The following is a 19,782-nucleotide window of genomic DNA, read 5'->3' as shown; positions in this document are numbered from 1 at the left end:
ATTAAAAATATATCCATTAACAAAAATAATTTAATGTATAAATAATAATAATAATAAAAAGAGGTGTGCATAATTAATAGTCATTTAACGAGTTGTATATATCGATGCGCATATAAAATTTCGAAGTTAGTTCATTTTTTAACCGTTTGTAGTTAGTATCTGTATACATTTTTTTATTATTTTTGTATTACCATGTTTTTGTGTAGCTTCTCTTACTTGTCTCACAATAATTAAATAAATCTATCTCTCTCAAATTCTCGTAATATCACAACGCACATATGATATCCGTCGTAGATATAAAAAAAAAATAAATATACTTTGTATGTGAGCATGATTCATGGTGCAGTTATGCATTATGACCGATTACACCTTAAATCATATATAAATCATATTAATAAATATAAATATATTATTATTAATAATAATATTATTTTTTTTTTTTAATTTTCTATCAAATATAGGTATATCATATTATTATTTTGTTTGTTTGTTATTGTTGTTGTTATTATTGTTATTAGTTTTTTGAAATTTGTGTAAAAAACAAGTTTATCAAAGTGAATATATTATAATTTTTTTTATTGTTTTATTATTATTGTGTTAAATATTAATGCAATTGTTAAAATATTGTTACTGTTTACCTGCAGTCATATATGTAATATAATCACAAAGGAGAACGGAGATTTCTATTCTTAGATAATACATACAGGTAAAATTTATTCGAAATAAAATTATATATTTTTCTACGTTTTAAATTTAACGTAGTTTTAAAAATAATATATTGATAATTATTAATGATGATTTTTTTAATTTTATTTAAGGAATATTTTTTAATAAAAATATGGCTGGTGAACAATTTTCATTAGTTTGGAATAGTTTTCCAACAAATTTATCATCTGGTTTATATTCATTGTTGACTGATGAGCATCTGGTTGATGTTACATTAGCTGCTGAAGGAAAAATACTGAGAGCACACAAATTAATATTATCTGTTTGTAGCACATATTTTCGTGATTTATTCAAGGTATGATTAAATTAATTTAAAACCTGTATTTATTTTTTTTTATGTACATGTATATGATGACTGATGATATACAAAGTTAAGACGTAAAAAAAAAGTAAATTTAAAAATTGAAATTTATTTTTATACAGGGTAATACATGCAAGCATCCAATTGTCATATTGAAAGATGTTAATTACAGTGATTTATTAGCAATGTTACATTTTATGTATCAGGGTGAGGTGAATATTAAACAAGAGGATATATCAAGTTTTTTAAAAGTTGCAGAAACATTACAAATAAAAGGCCTAACAAGAGATACAAATCAAGTAAATATAAAAATTAAATTTTCATTTATTATTAACTCATTAATATTGTATTTATTTTTTAACAATAGAATAAAAATAATAAACAAGATGAATTAAATACTGTAAGACTGGATGATGAAATTAAATCTGAAAAAGAATCCGATGTTGATAAAGATATTGATGTTGATGATGAACAAGATGAAGAAGAATTAGTAATTGAAAAATTAAATAAACAATTATCAAATATACAAGACAATAATGAATCACAAAAAGTTGATGTTGATGATGATGCATCAACATCATCAAGTATAACATTTCATAATGAAAATTATTCTGACAATAAAATTAATACACAATTACTATTAAACGACAATAATATGAACATTGAAAATTTAAAAAATACAAATAATCAAGCATCAAATTTAACAACAACAACAAATAATAATATAGATAACAATGATGACAATGATAAACCATTGGATTATAGATTTGTTATGACACAATCAACATCGAAAAATTTAAATACAAATGAAAATAATCAAGTACAATCACCACAAGAAAGTGCTTCTTATCATTCTGATTATCATGAAGAACCATCAGGTAATAATAATTAATTAAATAAAAAAATAAATTGTAACAATAATAAAAAAACAATTTATATGATTAATATAAAATTTTACAGATATAAATCAAGCTCAAAATTGTGAGGATAATTTAGAATGTCAATTATCAAGAGCACCAAAAGGACGTAGAACAGTTAAAGGAATAGCTCATAGTACATTACCACTTGAAACAACATTACGTGTTGTATCTGAACTTGGTCCAACATTACGTGTTGATCGTGGTAAAGTTGTACGTATGTATTCATGTCCATGGTGTTTAAGACAATTTACACGTAAAGAAAATCTTAAACTTCATGTTAAATATTTACATGGACCACTTGAAAGTTTAACATGTAAATTATGCGGTAATAAATATAAAAATAGTAATAGTTTACGTGTTCATTCTTATCTTTATCATAATACTAAAAGAAATAAGCATAATAATTCACTTGTTGCAAGTCATACTTGAGATTCTATTATTTTTTTTTTTTCATCATTTACTAATTATTAACCAATTTATTACAATTTATATTTGTTATTATTACGTTAATTAATTTTTTCATTATTGTAAACTATATAATTGTTATTAATTTGTATATCTTAGTGTTATTATTTTTTAAATTTATATTAAAATTATTATTCATATATAAATTTCAAGTATTTTTTATTTTTTTTTTTCTATTTTATTTTTATTATATATTATCAAATTTATTATATTTACTTATCACACCTGCTATAACAAAGAAGAAAAAAAAACTGACAATTAAAGATTTTAAATATTTATTTTAAAAATAATATTATCACTGATGATGATTTATCAGTTTAAAAATTTCATTTTTAATTTTGTTTGATATGATGAGTCAAGGTCATAATTTAAAAAAAATAATAAATTTTGTTGATCTTATCATTTGTTTATTAATAATATTGTTATTTTGTTAAATTTGGAAATGAAATATTTAAAAAGAAAATTATTATATTGGTTAAAAAAAAAAAACGACAGATAAAATTGTAACGAAACTTGTTGATTTGTTTAATTATTTTGTAAATAATTCATTAAGAAATATATTAATAATTTTGTTAATAATAATAGTATATTTTCATAACTTGGGAACAAAAAAAAAAAAAAATGTAAAATTAATTCAATCACAAGTCTACCAAATGTCAAGTAAAATAAAAATATAAAATTAATACTATTAAAAATTTGGCAGAGAAAAGATGATAATAATTTTTTAAATAATCGAAATACATACCTCAATTATTGTCTATTAAATGATAACAGATTATTTTATAAATTGTTTCAATTAATTATAAATAAATTAATAAGGTTTAAGAAAAAATATCAAATAACAATTTGACAAATGAAAGAAAACTATTTTTTTACATTTTTGTTTTGTTTTTACTATTATTATAGATGTCATGTTAAAATGGTTTACATTAGACAAGATTATTAACAATGAATTAATATAGCTAGTAAAAAATATTTAAGATGACTTCAGAAGTAATTTCATTTTAAATAATTCACAATTATTTATATTATTTTTATTAAATTCACACTTACTCCTTACACACAATGAAAAATTTATATATTTTTTTTTCGATGAACACTCACACAAGAGTGACAAAAGTACTGATTTATTTTGATGATTTTTTTTATATTGTCAATTTAATATTGACAATACTATCAGCCAAGGGTTAGTAATAAAATATTTTATTTATTCTTCATTTTAAATAAAAAAAAAAAAAAAAAAAACTAGCTGATTTGTAAAATTTCCAATTAACCGATTAAAAAAAAAGACTAAATTTGTCATCAACTCAATCCAAGTTATTGAGTTATTTCGTTTGAAATTTTCTTCATTGATTAATTAATTTTGACAGTTAATTTAATTATCTTTTAAACTGTCACTGTAATCTGATCCTCCCTTTGATGATTTTTCTTCTGATCGTCTTTCTCTTGACTCCTTATCAGACCTTCTACTATCCTTTGTTTTTTTTTCACTACGATCTCTTTCACCTCTATCATTTCTATCGTTTCTATCATTTCTATCATTTCTATCACGTTCTTTATCTTTTTCACCACCTCTATCACGATCTCCCCTGTCTCTTTCTCTGTCTCTTTCTCTATCATCATTTTTTTTTCCATTACTATCTGTTTTATCCTTACTACGTCTATCTCTTTCTTTATCCTTATCACGATCTTTATCCTTTTCCTTATCTCTATCACGTTCTCTTGTTTTTTCCGAGTATTTTGATTTTGATGATTTAGTTTTTGATTTTGATCTTGATCTTCTTGATTTTGTTTTTGGTCCTTTACTTTTTGATCTAGAACGACTGTCAATTAATTTTGGTGATGTTTTTTTTTTACGATCTTTTGATGGTGTTTTTGATCTATGTGAACGTGATGTATGTGATCTTGATCTTGAACGATGACGTCCACGTGATGTACTTCTTCTTCTTGATGGTGATTTACGTTTACGTTCTTTTGAACGTGAACGTTTTGATCTTGATCTTGAACGACGTCTATGACGTGAACGTGAACGACGATGACGTGAACGTGAACGTTTACGTGATCTTGAACGACGACTTCTACCACGTGAACGTGATCTTGTTTTTCTACTTCTTGAACCACTACGACTACGTTTATCTTTTGATAACATACCAATCATTGGATCAATTGTTGCTGATATTAAATTTTGTGCTTCTTTAACACGTGACATTGCTTCTTCAATTTCTCTTTGTGCTGCTTCATTACTTTTAGCTTCTGGTTTAGCAATTGATTGAGTTGAATGAATTAATTTAATTGGTTTATCTGATAATAATTTACCATTTAATAATAATGCTGTAACAACATGTGCCTGTTCAGTTAATTCAATTAATGCATAATGATCAGTATCTGAATCTCGTGTACATAAACGTAAATATTTTATTTCAACATTATTTGCAATAAAAAAATCAAGTAATTGATCAACTGATACTGATATATCTAAATTTGATACAATAAGTGTACGACGTATTTCTTCAATTCTACGACTATCTAAATGTCCTGGAAGATGTGGATATGCTGGTAGACCATTTGCTTCAAGTTTTGGATCTAGTGTTGTTATAACATGATTTGGTGGTATTCCTTCAATTGAATTTATCACATTTGGTGGTAATTTTGGTTCTGATGGATACAAACCTGAAAACAAAACGTTACCTATACGTTGTTCGAAAATGGACAGAAAAAAAAAATTTAAATAATATAAATACGAAAACAAAAAACAATATTCAATTGTTTAAACAATACATAACAAAATAATAATACTTTTAGCAATTATTACTTATTTATTTTAAATGAATTATTACCTGGTACAACTGTGCCATTATTTGTCAATTCAAGTGCACGTTGTTCATCTGGTATATCACCATGTTGATATGGAATAACAATTAATGCACGATCAATGAATACAGTATTTGTCATGTGTTGAGCAACAGCAATACTTCCTTGATCATGAAATTTAATATAACATATTCTTGATTGTACTGGTACAGCAACATCACGTATTGTTGGATACAAACGTATATCTTCAATTTTACCCAAATAACCAAATAATGTTTGCATTTGATCTTTTGTTGCTTGTGGTGCAATATTTGTTACTTGAATAACTTTTGTTGTTCCAACTGCCATTTTAATATTATTTTTCATTTAAAAAATATTATATTTATTTATATTTTTTTTTTAAGGTTAAACCCAACAAGACCGGGAGGGTCACCACACACTATTGTATATATTTATTTATAAATATAATATTTATTTCACCACCTGTATTGTTAATTTTTTCTACCTAACACTTTAATTATTTAATTGTTTTATTATTAAATTAACTGACTCGTACAAGCCAGACATTATTCTAATAAAAACATCATCATTGTTATTTTTTTTAACTCAATTTATTTTTTATTATTATATGAAATAATGAAAAATATTTAACGCGGGACGCTACGGTACTTTTATCACTGCTTTGGCATCAACGCCATTTTTTATTTTCCTTTCATCTTATCATTATTTTTCATGGGGGGTGTATGGGGGGAAAGAGTTTACAAACATCAGCGCTATTTTTTTTTGGGTGGCAAACAAAGTTGATGATTGAGAGGGCAGCACTTTATGGAGACACAAAATCATTGAACACCCACAAAAGGGGGATGCTGATTATTATTATAATTTCTATTTGGTTTATTTCAGTTTATTTCTATCATTAAGTGTGCTCATTGTGATTATGATTATTGTCGAGAAGAGAAATATTGTTATCATCTTTGAGAGAGAATAACACTCCGCGAGTTACTCGTGTAGGCTGATGCTGTGTTCATTTTATTTTAACTGATTTTTTATTTTTATATATAATTTTTTAGCATTATTATTGTTGAATAAAAAAGAGAAAAATTAAGAGTAGTTGTCATCAGAGTGTTGACAAAGGCTCATCATTAATTTCAGAATGATTTGGAAGTGCTGGATTTTATTGTTTATTATTATTTTTACTGGACTCATTGATAATACGAGACAAGAGAAACAAGATGATGATGATGATCAAGCCGGTAATGTGTATTTTTTATTATTTAATTAATTATGTTTATACTGATTGTTAATAAAATTTAATTTAATTACTTTTTTTAAAATTATTTATTTGCTCTGTTTTTCGAAATTTTTTTTTTTACTTTGGAGTAATAGTAATAGTAATATTGTCGTAGAAATAATTTAATATTCGAAATTAATTATTTCTCTGTCAATTTCATTTAAAAAAAAAAAAAAAATTGTATTTATAACAGTATGACAAACATTTAAAATTTTAATAATATTTTTACTTAAAAAATGCGGAAAAAATATAATACAAATACAAGTTATTTTTTTTTTTTATCAGTTCTAATTTTTAACGACATTTTTATGTATTTAAAAAAAATATAAAAATAAATTTTTTATCTCATTTTATAAAATTTATAGTCTACATAAAAATTACTCCAAAAAATTTTAAATAAAAACTATTATTTTTCGTAAATAAATAATGTAAAAAAATTAAATATCAAAATAGAAATATTTTCCATATAAAATTTCAATAAAAATTTTGTTTTTTTCCATCAACCACATCAATGAGCCATAAAAATAGAAATTATTCCATTTAATTTTTTTTTTTTTTTTCGTTAATTTAGAAATTGATGTTGAAATAAGCATCCAAGCAATTTAATTTTTTAACTTGCTTAGTATCAATGCGCTTATATATTATTACGCTGGATAAAAAAATAAATTAAAAAAAAAAAAAGACACCCACTCAATTCTCTGCACTCTCGTCAAACGTTCTGCGGTTTCTTTGCTTGGAACTGCTTTTTTTTTTATAATGACATAACATCTGTGTTCAGCATCAATTAAAAATACACTGGAAAAAAAATTTAAAATACTAAATTTACTACGCTTTCATGATCACGTAGGACACACCAATTGTTTCTTTTTTTTTACAAAAAAAAAAAAAAAACGAAAAAGAAATTAGTCAAAATAATAAAAATAAATCACTGATTTACTAGTACTTTTTTATCTTTTTTTTTACGTTGTTTTAAATGTTCATGTTTGTCTGGCAAAGCAATCAAAAATTAAATATAAACTTCCTTTTTCCATTTGGCTTATTTTTATAATTATTTACTTATTTTTACAGATGTTTTAGTCTTAACAGTTGCTTCAAATGAGACTGATGGCTACAAAAGATACATCAGATCAGCAAAAATTTATGGATTTGCCAATAAAATTACAACACTTGGTCTCAATCAACCATGGAAAGGAGGAAATATGCTTACCCAAGGAGGAGGATATAAAATTAATCTTCTAAAAAAAGCACTGAAACCATATCAAAATGATGATGAAAAAATTATTATTTTTACTGACAGGTTAATTGCTAAATTTATCATTTAAAAATCTCAAAATAATTTTGCTGATTCTCATTTTTCTATTCAAAATATTTCAGTTATGATGTTATTTTTTTGGCATCATTGAATGAAATTGTCAATCGATTCAAGGCATCTGGTGGAAGAATAATTTTTTCAGCTGAAAAATATTGTTGGCCTGATAAATCATTGTCAAATAAATATCCAACAATAATACGAGGCGAGCCATATCTCAATTCTGGTGGCTTCATTGGTTATGCATCTGATTTATATGAAATTTTACAATATTCATCAGTCAAAGATACTGATGATGATCAATTATTTTATACAAAAGCCTACCTTGATAAAGAACTACGAGAAAAACATAAAATTAAATTAGATCATCATGCTGAAATTTTTCAAAATCTTAATGGAGCTGTTGGTGAGTATTTGATAAAAGTTTCTAGCTAAAATAATCATTATTGTTAATTAATATTTTAATTTTTTTTACAAGGTGATGTTGAATTGAGATTCAAAGATAATAAAGCATATTTACAAAATACCCTGTATGACAGAGTACCTCTGATTGTTCATGGTAATGGACCAAGTAAAATTATTTTAAATTCATTGGGTAATTATTTGGCAAATGCTTGGAGTCCTGATGATGGATGTTTAAATTGTTGGAATGATACTATACAATTATCAAAGGATCAACCAGAAACATATCCACCAATTGTCATGGGTATTTTTGTCGATAGACCAACACCATTTATTGAAGAATTTTTTGATAAAATTTATAAACAAGCATATCCAAAATCTCGGCTTCGTTTATTTATCTACAATTCTGAAGAATTTCATGAAAAAATTGTTGAGGAATTTATTAAAAAACATGGATCAGAGTACAAAAATATTAAACAAATTATGCCTAAAAATGATATACCAATTTCTACTGCTAGAAATCTTGCTATGTAAGTAATTAATAGTAAAAAAAGTATATAGAAAATTATTTTATATATTGTTTGTTTGTATTTAGGGATTATTGTTTGCAAAATGAATGCTCTGGATATTTTTCCATAGACTCTGTTGCACATTTGGAGAATGAATATACTTTAAAATTATTGGTTGAACAACAGAGAGGTATTGTTGCTCCATTATTAAAAAGACCTGGTAATAATTGGAGTAATTTTTGGGGAACAATTGCAAATGATGGATACTATGCTAGAAGCACAGACTACATGGATATCATTGAAAATAAAAGAAGGTAAGTTAATTAAATAATTTATTTTACTTTCAAATTATGCGTGAGTTTTTTTATTATTTTTAAAACAATTTAATACACTTAAAAAAAGTATTTATATAAAGAAAAAAAAACAAGATAAAAGCAAAAATAAATTTTTGTATTTAGCAAATTTAATTTCAAAAGAAAAAATTAATATATTTATTGATAATTAATCAAATGCAATTGAGAAATCAGTTTTAAATGATCTTCGATCAATACTGTACATATTATCAGCAGTACACTCATAAACACCAGCATCCATTTGTGTTGCTGGGTCAATTTCCAATTTGGATTTTACTGTGTCATTTTTAACTTCCCACTCGTGAACCTAAATATTTTAAAATATAATTTAAATTAATCAATTGACAAATTGTGTGATATTAAATAAATAAAATAAATAATTTTATTTTTTTAACTCACATGAAGATAAAGATGAGCATATATTTCAGCTCCATCTTTAAACCAAGTAATATGTGGACGTGGTGATCCTCTAGCCACACATAAAAATGCTATTTTATGTCCAAGAACATATTCCAAATCGAAATGTGATGCAAGAAGTATTTTAGCTCCCTAAATTAATTATTTAAAAAAAAAAAAAGCCATGACACATACAAATTCAAATTTAAAGAATATAAAAACAAAATAATAAATAAAATCAAGTACTGCACATTATTGTTATTGTAGTATTGATCAGCTTCCGGATCTCTGTATTTTCCGGTGATGGGTAGACCAATCTGGACCCTTGATTTACTTCTGCTTCTGCCTCGCCCTCGACGTCCAAATGTTTCCGGACAATTAATCAATAATATCGATATCAGTAAAATAATTCCAATCAATCGTCTCATTATTCAACAAATAACAATTATTTTTACTATTTAATTTAAATTTTTCTTCACAATTTATAATTACAAAATACAAATGAATAAATATTAATAACGATAGATTTGATGACACAAAAAACTATTGTAACGTAGCACTAAACAACGATCAAGCAATGGCTGATGATGAACACTCAAGTATAACACTGATGTCAACTGACAGACTCCCCTATTATTTTTTTCTATCATATCCATTACAGTCTTTATGCCATTCAACAACACCGATTTATCCTACATATCACATGTGTTGAATATTTTTAATCATATAACAAAATATTCCATTACACCATGTTAACGAAATTGTGACTCTCTTGCATATAGGCTACATCTAATTAGTATTTATTTTTTTGAATTTTTTATTTCTATTTATCATCAGTCAATAGTGACTCATTTATTAATACAATTATTTCAAATTAATTATTATTAATTTTTTTTTAAATTAAAACAAAAAAGTACTTGAAGAAATAATTTTTTTTAATTGTTTTTTGCTTTTTTATTTAAATAATTTAAAAATAATAATTTACATTTTTATATTTAATTTATAATTAAAAAATAATGATACTACAATTTTGATTAATTAAATAATAATTTTTTTAATTTCTTTTTCATTGAAATTTATTTAAAGCCATTTTTCCAAGACTAGAATTTTTTTCACAGCTGATAGTTTGTTTAAAATATCATTATATTTTTATTCTGCTATATTATTGTACTTGAAACAATTGTTTTTTAATTATTCTATATAAATTTAGTAGGAAATCATGACATAATCAGTACGAAAACCTCGACGATCAACTGAATATTGATTATCAGCTTGACATTCATAATAACCAGCATCTTTTTGCGTTGCAGGATCAATTTCCATTTTTGATTTCATTGTGTCATTTCCAATTGGCCATTCATGCACCTATTATTATTAATTATTATTATCATTATTATAAATATATATTAATTAATTAATATTTTAATACCTGAAAAAATTTATGATGATATAATTCAATGCCATCTTTGAACCATGTTACTTCTGGCCTTGGAAAACCAGTTGCCATACAAAAAAATGTAATTTTTCTACCAAGCATATAGTCCAATTCGAAATGTGATGATTTAACTATTCTAGCACCCTTTTAACAAAACAATAAATAATTAAATTAAATAAACAATTAAAAATTTTAAATGACTTACATCTTTGTGTCCATAATAATCAGTACTCAATGGATTATTATTTGATAATTTAATTGGTAATGTCCATGTGTTAACACGTGTACGTGCAAGGCCATGTCCTCTATGACCACCCTTAGCTGTTTCCACAATTGGATATAGCATTCCAATAATAAATATCATACAAACAAGCCAGCAATACATTATATGTACTCTAGCTTTCATATTACATTGATATATTTAATTAAAAAGATACTATAAAGAAATAATAAAATTAATTAATCACCCTCTTTTATTTTTTCTTAATTTATTGTTGATGATATTAACAACAACAATAACAACAACTCACTGTTTATAAAAAATACGTTTATTATTAAATTAAAATGCGTGGTTATATTAATTTAAAAATATTATACCTTGATGTTGTGATGAAGCCTAAAATATGAATGGAACCATCAACGATGAAAAACGCAGTAATACAGTGTCAGGATTTATGAATCTCAATTGAATAAAATTATGCGTAACTCATTTGATGCTTGGGTGATGTGGTTAATCAGCGACACCAACTCATGTTGCTTGTTTATAAAGAATTGCTTGTTTTTTAATTGACCTTTACGCTTTTATTTGTCATTTTAATTTTTAATTTTTTAATTTTTGATTTTAGAGGATTGTGGAATGTTCCATATATCAACAATTGTTATCTTATTAATGTGACAATTATTGGTAACATTGAAACAAGACCAAAATATAAACACGCTGATATTGATGATCTTGATCCAGATATGGCATTTGCTGCTATTAATCGTGATAGAAATATATTTATGTATGTTAGTAATCGTTTGAAATTTGGACATCTTGTTAATGCTGATGATTATAATATCAAATATACAAATCCAGACATGTATGAATTATTTAACAACAAATTTGACTGGGAAAAACGTTATATTCATGTTAATTATTCACAAAGTTTTCAACAAAATAATACACCAATTCAGGTAAATAATAACAATGATTAATTTAAATAAAAAATTGTTATTAATTTTGTATAATTTTTACAGCCATGCACAGATGTCTATTGGTTTCCAATTTTTAATACAAGATTTACCAAAGAATTTATTGAAATAATGGAGGCATTTGGTCAATGGTCTGATGGATCAAACAGCGTAAGATAAATAATAAATTATTCAAGTTGATTTTATTACTACAATTATTTTCAATTAAAAGAATAGTCTTTTTTTTTTTTTTTTTTTTAATATAAATTAATATCAATTACTGGAGTTAATAAAGTTTATTAATAGGACAAGAGATTACAAGGTGGATATGAAAACGTACCAACACGAGATATTCATATGAATCAAGTTTATTATGAAAAACATTGGTTATATATTCTCAAGGAATATGTTAGACCACTTCAAGAACTTGTCTTCCTTGGATATTTTCATGATGTAAGAATAATTTTATTAAATTATATTAATTATAGTAATTAATTTTAGGATTCAAGACTTGACAGTGGATATGAGGCTGTACCAACTCGTGATATTCATATGACACAAGTTGGTCTTGATGAGACATGGCTTGAATTTCTACGAGTTTATGTTAGACCATTACAACGACGTGTTTTTCTTGGCTATGACGATTATGTAAGAAATCGATAAACAAAAAAAAAAAAAAAAAAAGGGTTGCACCGTAAAATTAAAATCACGTCACACGGTTTTGGATTATTTGTTTTTTAAAATAGTTTTAAATGATAATTAGAAATTTATTTGTTGTAATTTATTGTTTGATTGATTATTAATTGAATTGTTTTTTTTTCTTTTTTGTTCAGCCACCAAGGTCATTGATGAATTTTGTCGTTAGATATAAACCGGATGAGCAACCTTCGTTGAGACCCCATCATGACAGTTCAACGTATACAATAAATATTGCACTGAATCAAGTTGGTGTTGATTATGAAGGTGGCGGATGTCGATTTCTACGTTATGATTGTGCGGTCACCGACACTAAACCCGGTTGGATGCTCATGCATCCAGGCAGACTTACTCATTATCACGAGGGACTCAAAGTTACACGAGGAACTCGTTACATTATGATTTCATTTGTTGATCCATAATATGACTGATTGTTTTAATTATATTTCTTTTAATTTTTCATCATTGTTTTATATATTAATTACGTGATCCATATACACTTTAATCAACAGCACAAAAATATTTTATAAAAAACAAAATGATTTTATAATGATAAATTTTTATAAATGTTTTCTTTTTCATTTTTTTTCTGATAATTATTGTACTGTAAATAATAAAAATAAATATTTATAAAATTAATATTGAGATTTATAATAATTATTTAATTTATTTATTTTCATTTTTTTGTATAAACAGTTTTTTCTTTTTTATTTATACAGTCTTTTTTCATATCAATGTGACTTCGTTTTTTTTTTATCAAAAAACAAAAATATATTTATGTGATGATTGATTTTTTTCGATAAAAAAAAAACACAAAACAAATATTAATTGTGGTATATTAAGACAATCTTTCAGATGTAATATATATATATTTTTTTTTTCTTTTATGAATTAATTATTTTTTAAAACATTTTTAAAAAAGTTTTATATTAAAGTTAGAACATTCAGTGGTGTATTTAAAATTATAAAATTATTGGACATATAACCCTCTGAATATTAATTTATTTACATGATGCAAAAAATAATAATTAATAATAGTGTACCAACATTATTAATATGTGAACGACAATAATATGACCAGTCATTATTTTAATTATTAAAAAAAAGTCGTCACAATTATTTTAAGCAAAAAAAAAAAACAATATACCATTTTAAGTGACTCAGTGTTTCTTGTTGCTTTTTGTTCTTTATCTTTCCATTAACTAAAAAATATTTACAAAATTTACTTTTTTATTATTTTCATTAAAAGAATAAATAATTAATATTATTTTTTTTTGTTTATTATGCAATTAATAACCAGCTCTTTTTAATTCATTTAATTGATGTGCAAGTTTTTCTTCTTTTGTACGTCTTTCTTGTCCTAATTTTCTACGTTCAACATATTTATTTAAAAAATTATCAACATCAATTTTACCATTAAGAAAATCTTCAGCAATTTCTTCACTTTTTTCATGGCTTTCATCAGCAGCATTTTTCAAACATTCTTTAATATGATCAGGTGCAAATACTTCAGATAATTTATTGTATTGTTGTATCAATGTATCATAACGTGCTTTTAATACAGATACAGTTTGTACTTTGGCTGATACATCATCTTGTAATAATTTAAGTTCAGTCTCTTTGGCTAAATTATTTGATGCTATTTTTTCAACATTATCAATAGCTTCATCAATAGCTAAATTAACTTGTTTTAATTGGGAATGTTCATCAATAAATATATCAAGTTTTTCATCATCATCATCATCAGCAGCAAGTTTTCTAAGTTCATCATTACTAAAATTATTTAATTCAGGAAATTCATGACTAACAGCAGCTGATGATTGTCCCGATATATTTCTAACAGCATAATTTGAATTAATATAATGTGAATTTCTTAATGGTGATATATAACCAGTTGTACGAGTATCATTTGTAAATTGTGGTGGACTTGGACAATTCATTGTGTTACTAGTGTCAATATAATTATAAGAATAACTTGTTGTTTTATTTGTAACAGGTGATGAAAATTGTGGATACTGCGAATTGTAATAAGAATTGTACGACGTTGATGGATGATCTGAATAAGCCCGAAGAGAATATGACGGTGATGCTCTATCAGTTAATTCTAAATAAACAAAAAATAAATTGATTTTAAATATTGTCTATTTAATTAGTAATATTATTTTAAATACCTCTGTGAGAAATGTTTGAAGCCAATGATAAATCATCTTTTAATTGTGGTGGATTTTTACTAAATTCACGAATAATTGCTTGAACAACACGACCAAGATCACTGTGTACTGTAAACTGTAGTAAAAAGTTTATTAAATAATCTCGTATTTTATGTGGAAATATTAAATTTAAAAAAAAACTTACATTAAGTAGACCTGGAGCACTTGTTATTTCACTGTGTTCATTACACCAAGAATGATTTACAGGTGGTGATACACGTAGTACTGGTTTTTCCAGTGGAAATTCTGGAGATAACGAGACCATTATTGCCATTCGCATATCTCCAGATTCAAATTCTACCTGATATTCAACATCTTCTCTCAATTCTACAACACTGTGTTTAAAAATAATAAATATATGTAATTATTATTAATAAATAAATCCTTGAATTAATAATTTTTATTGCTTTACGAAAAAAATTCAGTTTAAAGCAAATAACACATTTCAAGGACAATTATTTAGATGATGAAAAAAAAAAAGAGACAATCAAGTAGACAATAAACAAGAGAGATAAAATTGGAAACAATGGATATTGATAAAATATAATGATGAAAGTAGCATGAATAATTATCATAAATAAAAGCTGATTAATTGTTGAGATTATAATGGTTTAAAATTTAAACAAGAGGTTAAGTTTCAAGATGAATAATAAAATAAGATGATGAGTAATAAAAAATTCTACTCTTTATTTATGATGAATTACTTACTTGTCATTGAAAATTTTAAGTGTATCAATTTGACGTTTTCTTTTGACAGCAGCATTGTCATTTTCACCACGGAATATTCGCGATATCATTTAAATGCCTTAAATTTAAATAATACATTCGCCTCTTTATATATCTGTCAATAAATAAAATCACTTATTGGGAGAGTATTGAGGAAAGAAAAAAAAAAAAAAATTGTTAAACAATTGTTAATAATATCACTAAAGACCCAACTGACCCTGATGATTGTGTTTGTTGGTGTATTGATCAGTCACTGTGATCAAATGAAGTGATTCAAGTAGTAATGAAGAGTCATTAACGATTGAATATATTTGATTGATGATTATCATTAATTAGATTAATTTAAACATATTTAATAATTAAGTTTAATATAAATAATATTATTAATTATCAAAATTATTTACATTATAATTAATAAATTTATTAATTACATAATTATATATATATAATTAATTGTAATTAATTAATTATTAATAATCAATAGCAATCAATAAATTATTTACATTTTTATTTAGCTGAATCAATTTTTTTCTTGGCAGTTGTCACTCAGTGGTCTTCAACTTTTCTGCTATTGATAATAATAGGAAAAAAAAATTATAACTCTTTTTAACAATTGACCAATGTTTATTTAAATTTAAAAATTATTAATAATAATAAAAGTTGTAGTATACATAGTTGCTTTAAATGTCCAGACCTTTTTTAAAATTTTTTTTCTGTATTTTTCTTTATATTTTTTTCAAGAGCATTTTATTAAGATTCTTCAAGATGATGTGTTACTTTAACACTTGACAAAAATAATAAGATTAGTAATCTGTTGTAGTACGAATGTAAACGTTCCCTGATGGCATCAAAACAGTATCAACTCCTCCAGGAAATAAAGAATCAAGTTCTTCATTTTTAACTGCCGGAAGAATCATAACTTTTTCACCAGGCTGAAGAAAATATAAAATCAATTCAAACAATTTATTTAAAACAATAATTATGTATTATTAAAAAACAATATATACCACCCAATTTGCTGGTGTAGCAATTTGTGGCTTACGATCAACAAGTTGAAGTGAGTCAATAACACGAAGAATTTCACTAAAAAAAATTTAAAAATATATAATAATTATTTAGAATTATTAAATTGATAAATTTTATTTTTTAATTACTCGACGTTGCGTCCAGTTGATGTTGGATAATGCATGCTCAAACGTAGACGATGATCAGGACTTATAACATACAAAGCACGAACAGTCATTGCAAGTTCAACATTGTCCTTTGAATCTTCATCAATCATATCAAGTTTAACAGCTAATGATCTATCAGCATCAGCAATAATTGGATATGGAAATTCACCAGGAATATCTTGACAGTATGATTTGATATCCTATAAAAATTTATCAATAATTTAATTTAATTTATTAACACATAAACATATTTATCTTATCTTACATTGACCCAGTCAACATGAGTTTTTAATTTATCAACAGAATGAGCCAATAATTTAACATTTCTTTCTTTAAAATGTGACTGATGAACAGCAATTCTTCCCAATTCAGTTGTACAAACTGGTGTAAAATCAGCTGGATGTGAAAAAAGTACCACCCATCTGTAAATTATCAAAATTAATTTTTCCACACCCATTTAATTATCTACTATTGTCATCAAGGCCATCATCATTTTAATTTTTATATTTTTTTAGTGAAAATAATTGTAGAAATTTAAATGATTTAATATTTTTACATACGATTTTCCCTGCCAATCATAGAAATCAATTGGTCCTTGAGTTGTTTCTGCTTTAAAATTGGGAATTATTGAATTCAACCTCATGATGACGATGATGATAATATCACAAGAGTACTTGTGCGCGTTTAATTGAAAAAAATTAAGATATGTGTATGTTTGAATTAACTGGGACAGACTGGGGGGGTTTCAACAGAGACAAGATTCAATTCTCAAGAGAGATATATGTTAAAACCGGAATACTTGTTACCACTTGTTACTCTCTGTACAAGTATAAAAACATTTAAAATTAAAAGTCCCTATTTATTGAATCATTTGAATGATTATATTTATAAAATAATAACAGAAATTAAATTAGATTTTTTATTTTTTCTTTATTTTTGGAATTATTTAAAATAATAAATAATTGGTTATCTATTTTTTAGATAAAAAAAATTAATCGAAGAATACACATCATAGTTTTTTCCATCTTGTCAATTTTTTCTAAGTGGCTATGTACAATAAGATGGTAAAACAAGACATGTAACATCATTAAAACAAGCTCAACATTCATTCAAGACCTTGGATAAAATTATAACAAGGCCAGATGATTTAAAAAAAAAAACATCTTGATATGTTTATTAATTATTGCCTAGCTAACTATCCATTGATTTGTTGATAAAGCAAATCGTTAAATACACGATTGCGATGTTTTAAGGACATTATCAAGTTGTCGACTTATTGTTTCAATTCTTCTGTGGCAAATCTTTTATGCCAAATACAATCACGGTGTTGTGTGTTCAATACTTGGTCAAGTACACGTCCAAGACGTTGAATTCTTTCTTTAAAACGATCACGATCACAAGCCATTTGTAGCCAGGGTCCACGACGAGCAGCTCGATATGCAAAATTCCATTTAATCATTGTATGCACAGTTGGCTGAAGATTAAATTTCACCTAATAAATAACAAAAAATAATAAATAAATTAATCAAATGATTTTTGTTGTAAAAAAATAATTTAAAAAAAATAATTTAATATATTTTAATTAATATTTAGTCTTACTTTTGTTGGAATGTGTTCTTGATATTCTTTTTCATTATTATGATTATGATTTTTACTAGATGATTTGTGTTTGTTGTTTTGTACTTCTTCAAATTCAAACACAATAGAATCATCGTTTTCATCATCTTCGTCTTCAGTACTTTCTACATTATCTTGATAGTCTTCTTCTAATTCAAATACAATTGAATCATCATCATCATCATCATCTTGGTATTTAGTATTTTGTACTTTATTTTGATATTCTTCTTCTAGCTCAAATACAATAGAATTATCATCATCATCCTCATCATCATCATCGTCATCAAAGTCTTCATCAGAGTTATCATCATCATCATCATCAGAGTCTTCAGAGTCTTCATCATCAGTATATTGTACATGATTTTGATATCGTCCTTTAAATTCATATACACTAAAATCATCTTGAATATTTTCTACTTTATCTTGATACTCTTCTTCTGATTCAAATACAATATCTTCATCTTCATCTTCAACTGAATTTTGACGATCTACCGATGAAACTGAAGTATTAACAGCTCCATATTTACCAGGTACAATTCTCACTTTAATATTTGAAAATTCTTCAGTTTCAAATTGATGTCTTCTTTTATCATTTGTTGTATTTTGTATTGATAAATCATCTTGTTCATCAGTATCAATAAAAACTATAATATTGCCAACATGTCCATTCAACTTCAAATCCTCCAACCCGCCTGTAATTTATTCATGAAAATTTATTAATTAAAAATTTATGTTAAAGAAAAGTGTTTAATTATTATTATAATAAATGTGTAAACATAAATATTAAAAATATATTTACTAAGTTTTAATTAAACTTACGTGAATAAGAAGCTTCATCAACACAATCTCGTGAAATTTCCATAATTATTATTTTGATGAGTAACCACGTGTTGCAATTTATTTAAAAAGAAATATTCACTTTCAATTGAATTGTAATGAGATAATCTACTTTTTCTTTTTATTAAATATTTTGGTTTGTTTTTTAAAATAATTTCCATATTAAAATACATGATTTTAATAAAAATAAACGAATAAAATTTTAGCCAGACATTTTTGCAATGATAAAATCCAATAAACAATTGCTAACGAATGCCAATGTGGTCTGATGTAGTCTAACCAAAAAGAGACAACACGTCAATTTTTTTTTTTTTCGGGGGGGCAATGAAAAAATAGCCCTATCATAGATGGGAAAATCCAAAGAAAATTAGATGTTTATGGTAGTTACAAAATTATAATTTACAGCGCTGTTGTTGCTTTTTTTTTTTCCCTC

At 24.9% G+C, this 19,782-nt stretch overlaps 8 protein-coding genes across 11 annotated transcripts; 2 read left to right on the top strand and 6 right to left on the bottom strand.

Annotated features, from left to right (window-relative positions):
- The first annotated feature begins 101 nt into the window (after window positions 1–101).
- Window positions 102–3,902, top strand: LOC122848616 (protein abrupt-like). Its single transcript, XM_044146803.1, has 5 exons — window positions 102–706; window positions 819–1,021; window positions 1,150–1,326; window positions 1,395–1,905; window positions 1,988–3,902. The coding sequence occupies exons 2-5, from the start codon at window positions 839–841 to the stop codon at window positions 2,374–2,376; spliced, it is 1,260 nt and encodes a 419-aa protein (XP_044002738.1). The 5' UTR covers window positions 102–706; window positions 819–838; the 3' UTR covers window positions 2,377–3,902.
- Window positions 3,468–5,951, bottom strand: LOC122848615 (serine/arginine-rich splicing factor 11). 2 transcript variants are annotated; one of them, XM_044146802.1, is made up of 2 exons: window positions 5,250–5,951; window positions 3,468–5,082 (listed from the first exon to the last, which is right to left on the bottom strand). In XM_044146802.1, the coding sequence occupies exons 1-2, from the start codon at window positions 5,587–5,589 to the stop codon at window positions 3,788–3,790; spliced, it is 1,635 nt and encodes a 544-aa protein (XP_044002737.1). In that variant the 5' UTR covers window positions 5,590–5,951; the 3' UTR covers window positions 3,468–3,787. The 2 variants fall into 2 exon arrangements, with proteins under 2 accessions (XP_044002737.1, XP_044002736.1); XM_044146801.1 differs by having other exon boundaries at window positions 3,468–5,100; window positions 5,250–5,937.
- Window positions 5,952–6,081: 130 nt separating this feature from the next.
- LOC122848610 (procollagen-lysine,2-oxoglutarate 5-dioxygenase) lies at window positions 6,082–13,240 on the top strand. Of its 2 annotated transcripts, none has more exons than XM_044146795.1 (9): window positions 6,082–6,476; window positions 7,583–7,811; window positions 7,889–8,229; window positions 8,302–8,755; window positions 8,821–9,048; window positions 11,764–12,094; window positions 12,158–12,262; window positions 12,398–12,544; window positions 12,925–13,240. In XM_044146795.1, exons 1-9 carry the CDS (start codon window positions 6,377–6,379, stop codon window positions 13,207–13,209), a joined length of 2,220 nt encoding a protein of 739 aa, XP_044002730.1. In that variant the 5' UTR covers window positions 6,082–6,376; the 3' UTR covers window positions 13,210–13,240. The 2 variants fall into 2 exon arrangements, with proteins under 2 accessions (XP_044002730.1, XP_044002731.1); XM_044146796.1 differs by lacking the exon at window positions 12,398–12,544 and adding an exon at window positions 12,593–12,739 and having other exon boundaries at window positions 6,100–6,476.
- On the bottom strand, window positions 9,066–10,264 carry LOC122848613 (immunoglobulin domain-containing protein oig-4-like). Its single transcript, XM_044146800.1, has 3 exons — window positions 9,735–10,264; window positions 9,487–9,636; window positions 9,066–9,394 (listed from the first exon to the last, which is right to left on the bottom strand). The coding sequence occupies exons 1-3, from the start codon at window positions 9,909–9,911 to the stop codon at window positions 9,236–9,238; spliced, it is 486 nt and encodes a 161-aa protein (XP_044002735.1). The 5' UTR covers window positions 9,912–10,264; the 3' UTR covers window positions 9,066–9,235.
- LOC122848612 (immunoglobulin domain-containing protein oig-4-like) lies at window positions 10,413–11,757 on the bottom strand. 2 transcript variants are annotated; one of them, XM_044146798.1, is made up of 4 exons: window positions 11,516–11,757; window positions 11,124–11,354; window positions 10,913–11,062; window positions 10,413–10,848 (listed from the first exon to the last, which is right to left on the bottom strand). In XM_044146798.1, the coding sequence occupies exons 2-4, from the start codon at window positions 11,322–11,324 to the stop codon at window positions 10,690–10,692; spliced, it is 510 nt and encodes a 169-aa protein (XP_044002733.1). In that variant the 5' UTR covers window positions 11,325–11,354; window positions 11,516–11,757; the 3' UTR covers window positions 10,413–10,689. The 2 variants fall into 2 exon arrangements, with proteins under 2 accessions (XP_044002733.1, XP_044002734.1); XM_044146799.1 differs by lacking the exon at window positions 11,516–11,757 and adding an exon at window positions 11,449–11,459 and having other exon boundaries at window positions 10,607–10,848.
- A 119-nt stretch (window positions 13,241–13,359) lies between the features above and the next one.
- On the bottom strand, window positions 13,360–15,968 carry LOC122848611 (vacuolar protein sorting-associated protein 37A). The gene is made up of 4 exons (XM_044146797.1): window positions 15,706–15,968; window positions 15,143–15,332; window positions 14,959–15,073; window positions 13,360–14,891 (listed from the first exon to the last, which is right to left on the bottom strand). The coding sequence occupies exons 1-4, from the start codon at window positions 15,792–15,794 to the stop codon at window positions 14,077–14,079; spliced, it is 1,209 nt and encodes a 402-aa protein (XP_044002732.1). The 5' UTR covers window positions 15,795–15,968; the 3' UTR covers window positions 13,360–14,076.
- Window positions 15,969–16,326: 358 nt separating this feature from the next.
- LOC122848609 (peroxiredoxin-6-like) lies at window positions 16,327–17,660 on the bottom strand. Its single transcript, XM_044146794.1, has 5 exons — window positions 17,456–17,660; window positions 17,161–17,317; window positions 16,878–17,095; window positions 16,731–16,806; window positions 16,327–16,655 (listed from the first exon to the last, which is right to left on the bottom strand). The coding sequence occupies exons 1-5, from the start codon at window positions 17,536–17,538 to the stop codon at window positions 16,527–16,529; spliced, it is 663 nt and encodes a 220-aa protein (XP_044002729.1). The 5' UTR covers window positions 17,539–17,660; the 3' UTR covers window positions 16,327–16,526.
- Window positions 17,661–17,750: 90 nt separating this feature from the next.
- On the bottom strand, window positions 17,751–19,782 carry LOC122848608 (protein PFC0760c-like). The gene is made up of 3 exons (XM_044146792.1): window positions 19,332–19,782; window positions 18,495–19,204; window positions 17,751–18,387 (listed from the first exon to the last, which is right to left on the bottom strand). Exons 1-3 carry the CDS (start codon window positions 19,372–19,374, stop codon window positions 18,169–18,171), a joined length of 972 nt encoding a protein of 323 aa, XP_044002727.1. The 5' UTR covers window positions 19,375–19,782; the 3' UTR covers window positions 17,751–18,168.

This window comes from Aphidius gifuensis, linkage group LG2 (genome assembly GCF_014905175.1).
Source record: "Aphidius gifuensis isolate YNYX2018 linkage group LG2, ASM1490517v1, whole genome shotgun sequence".
Lineage (NCBI taxonomy): Eukaryota > Metazoa > Arthropoda > Insecta > Hymenoptera > Braconidae > Aphidius > Aphidius gifuensis.
This window is presented reverse-complemented; position numbering and strand designations above follow the sequence as displayed.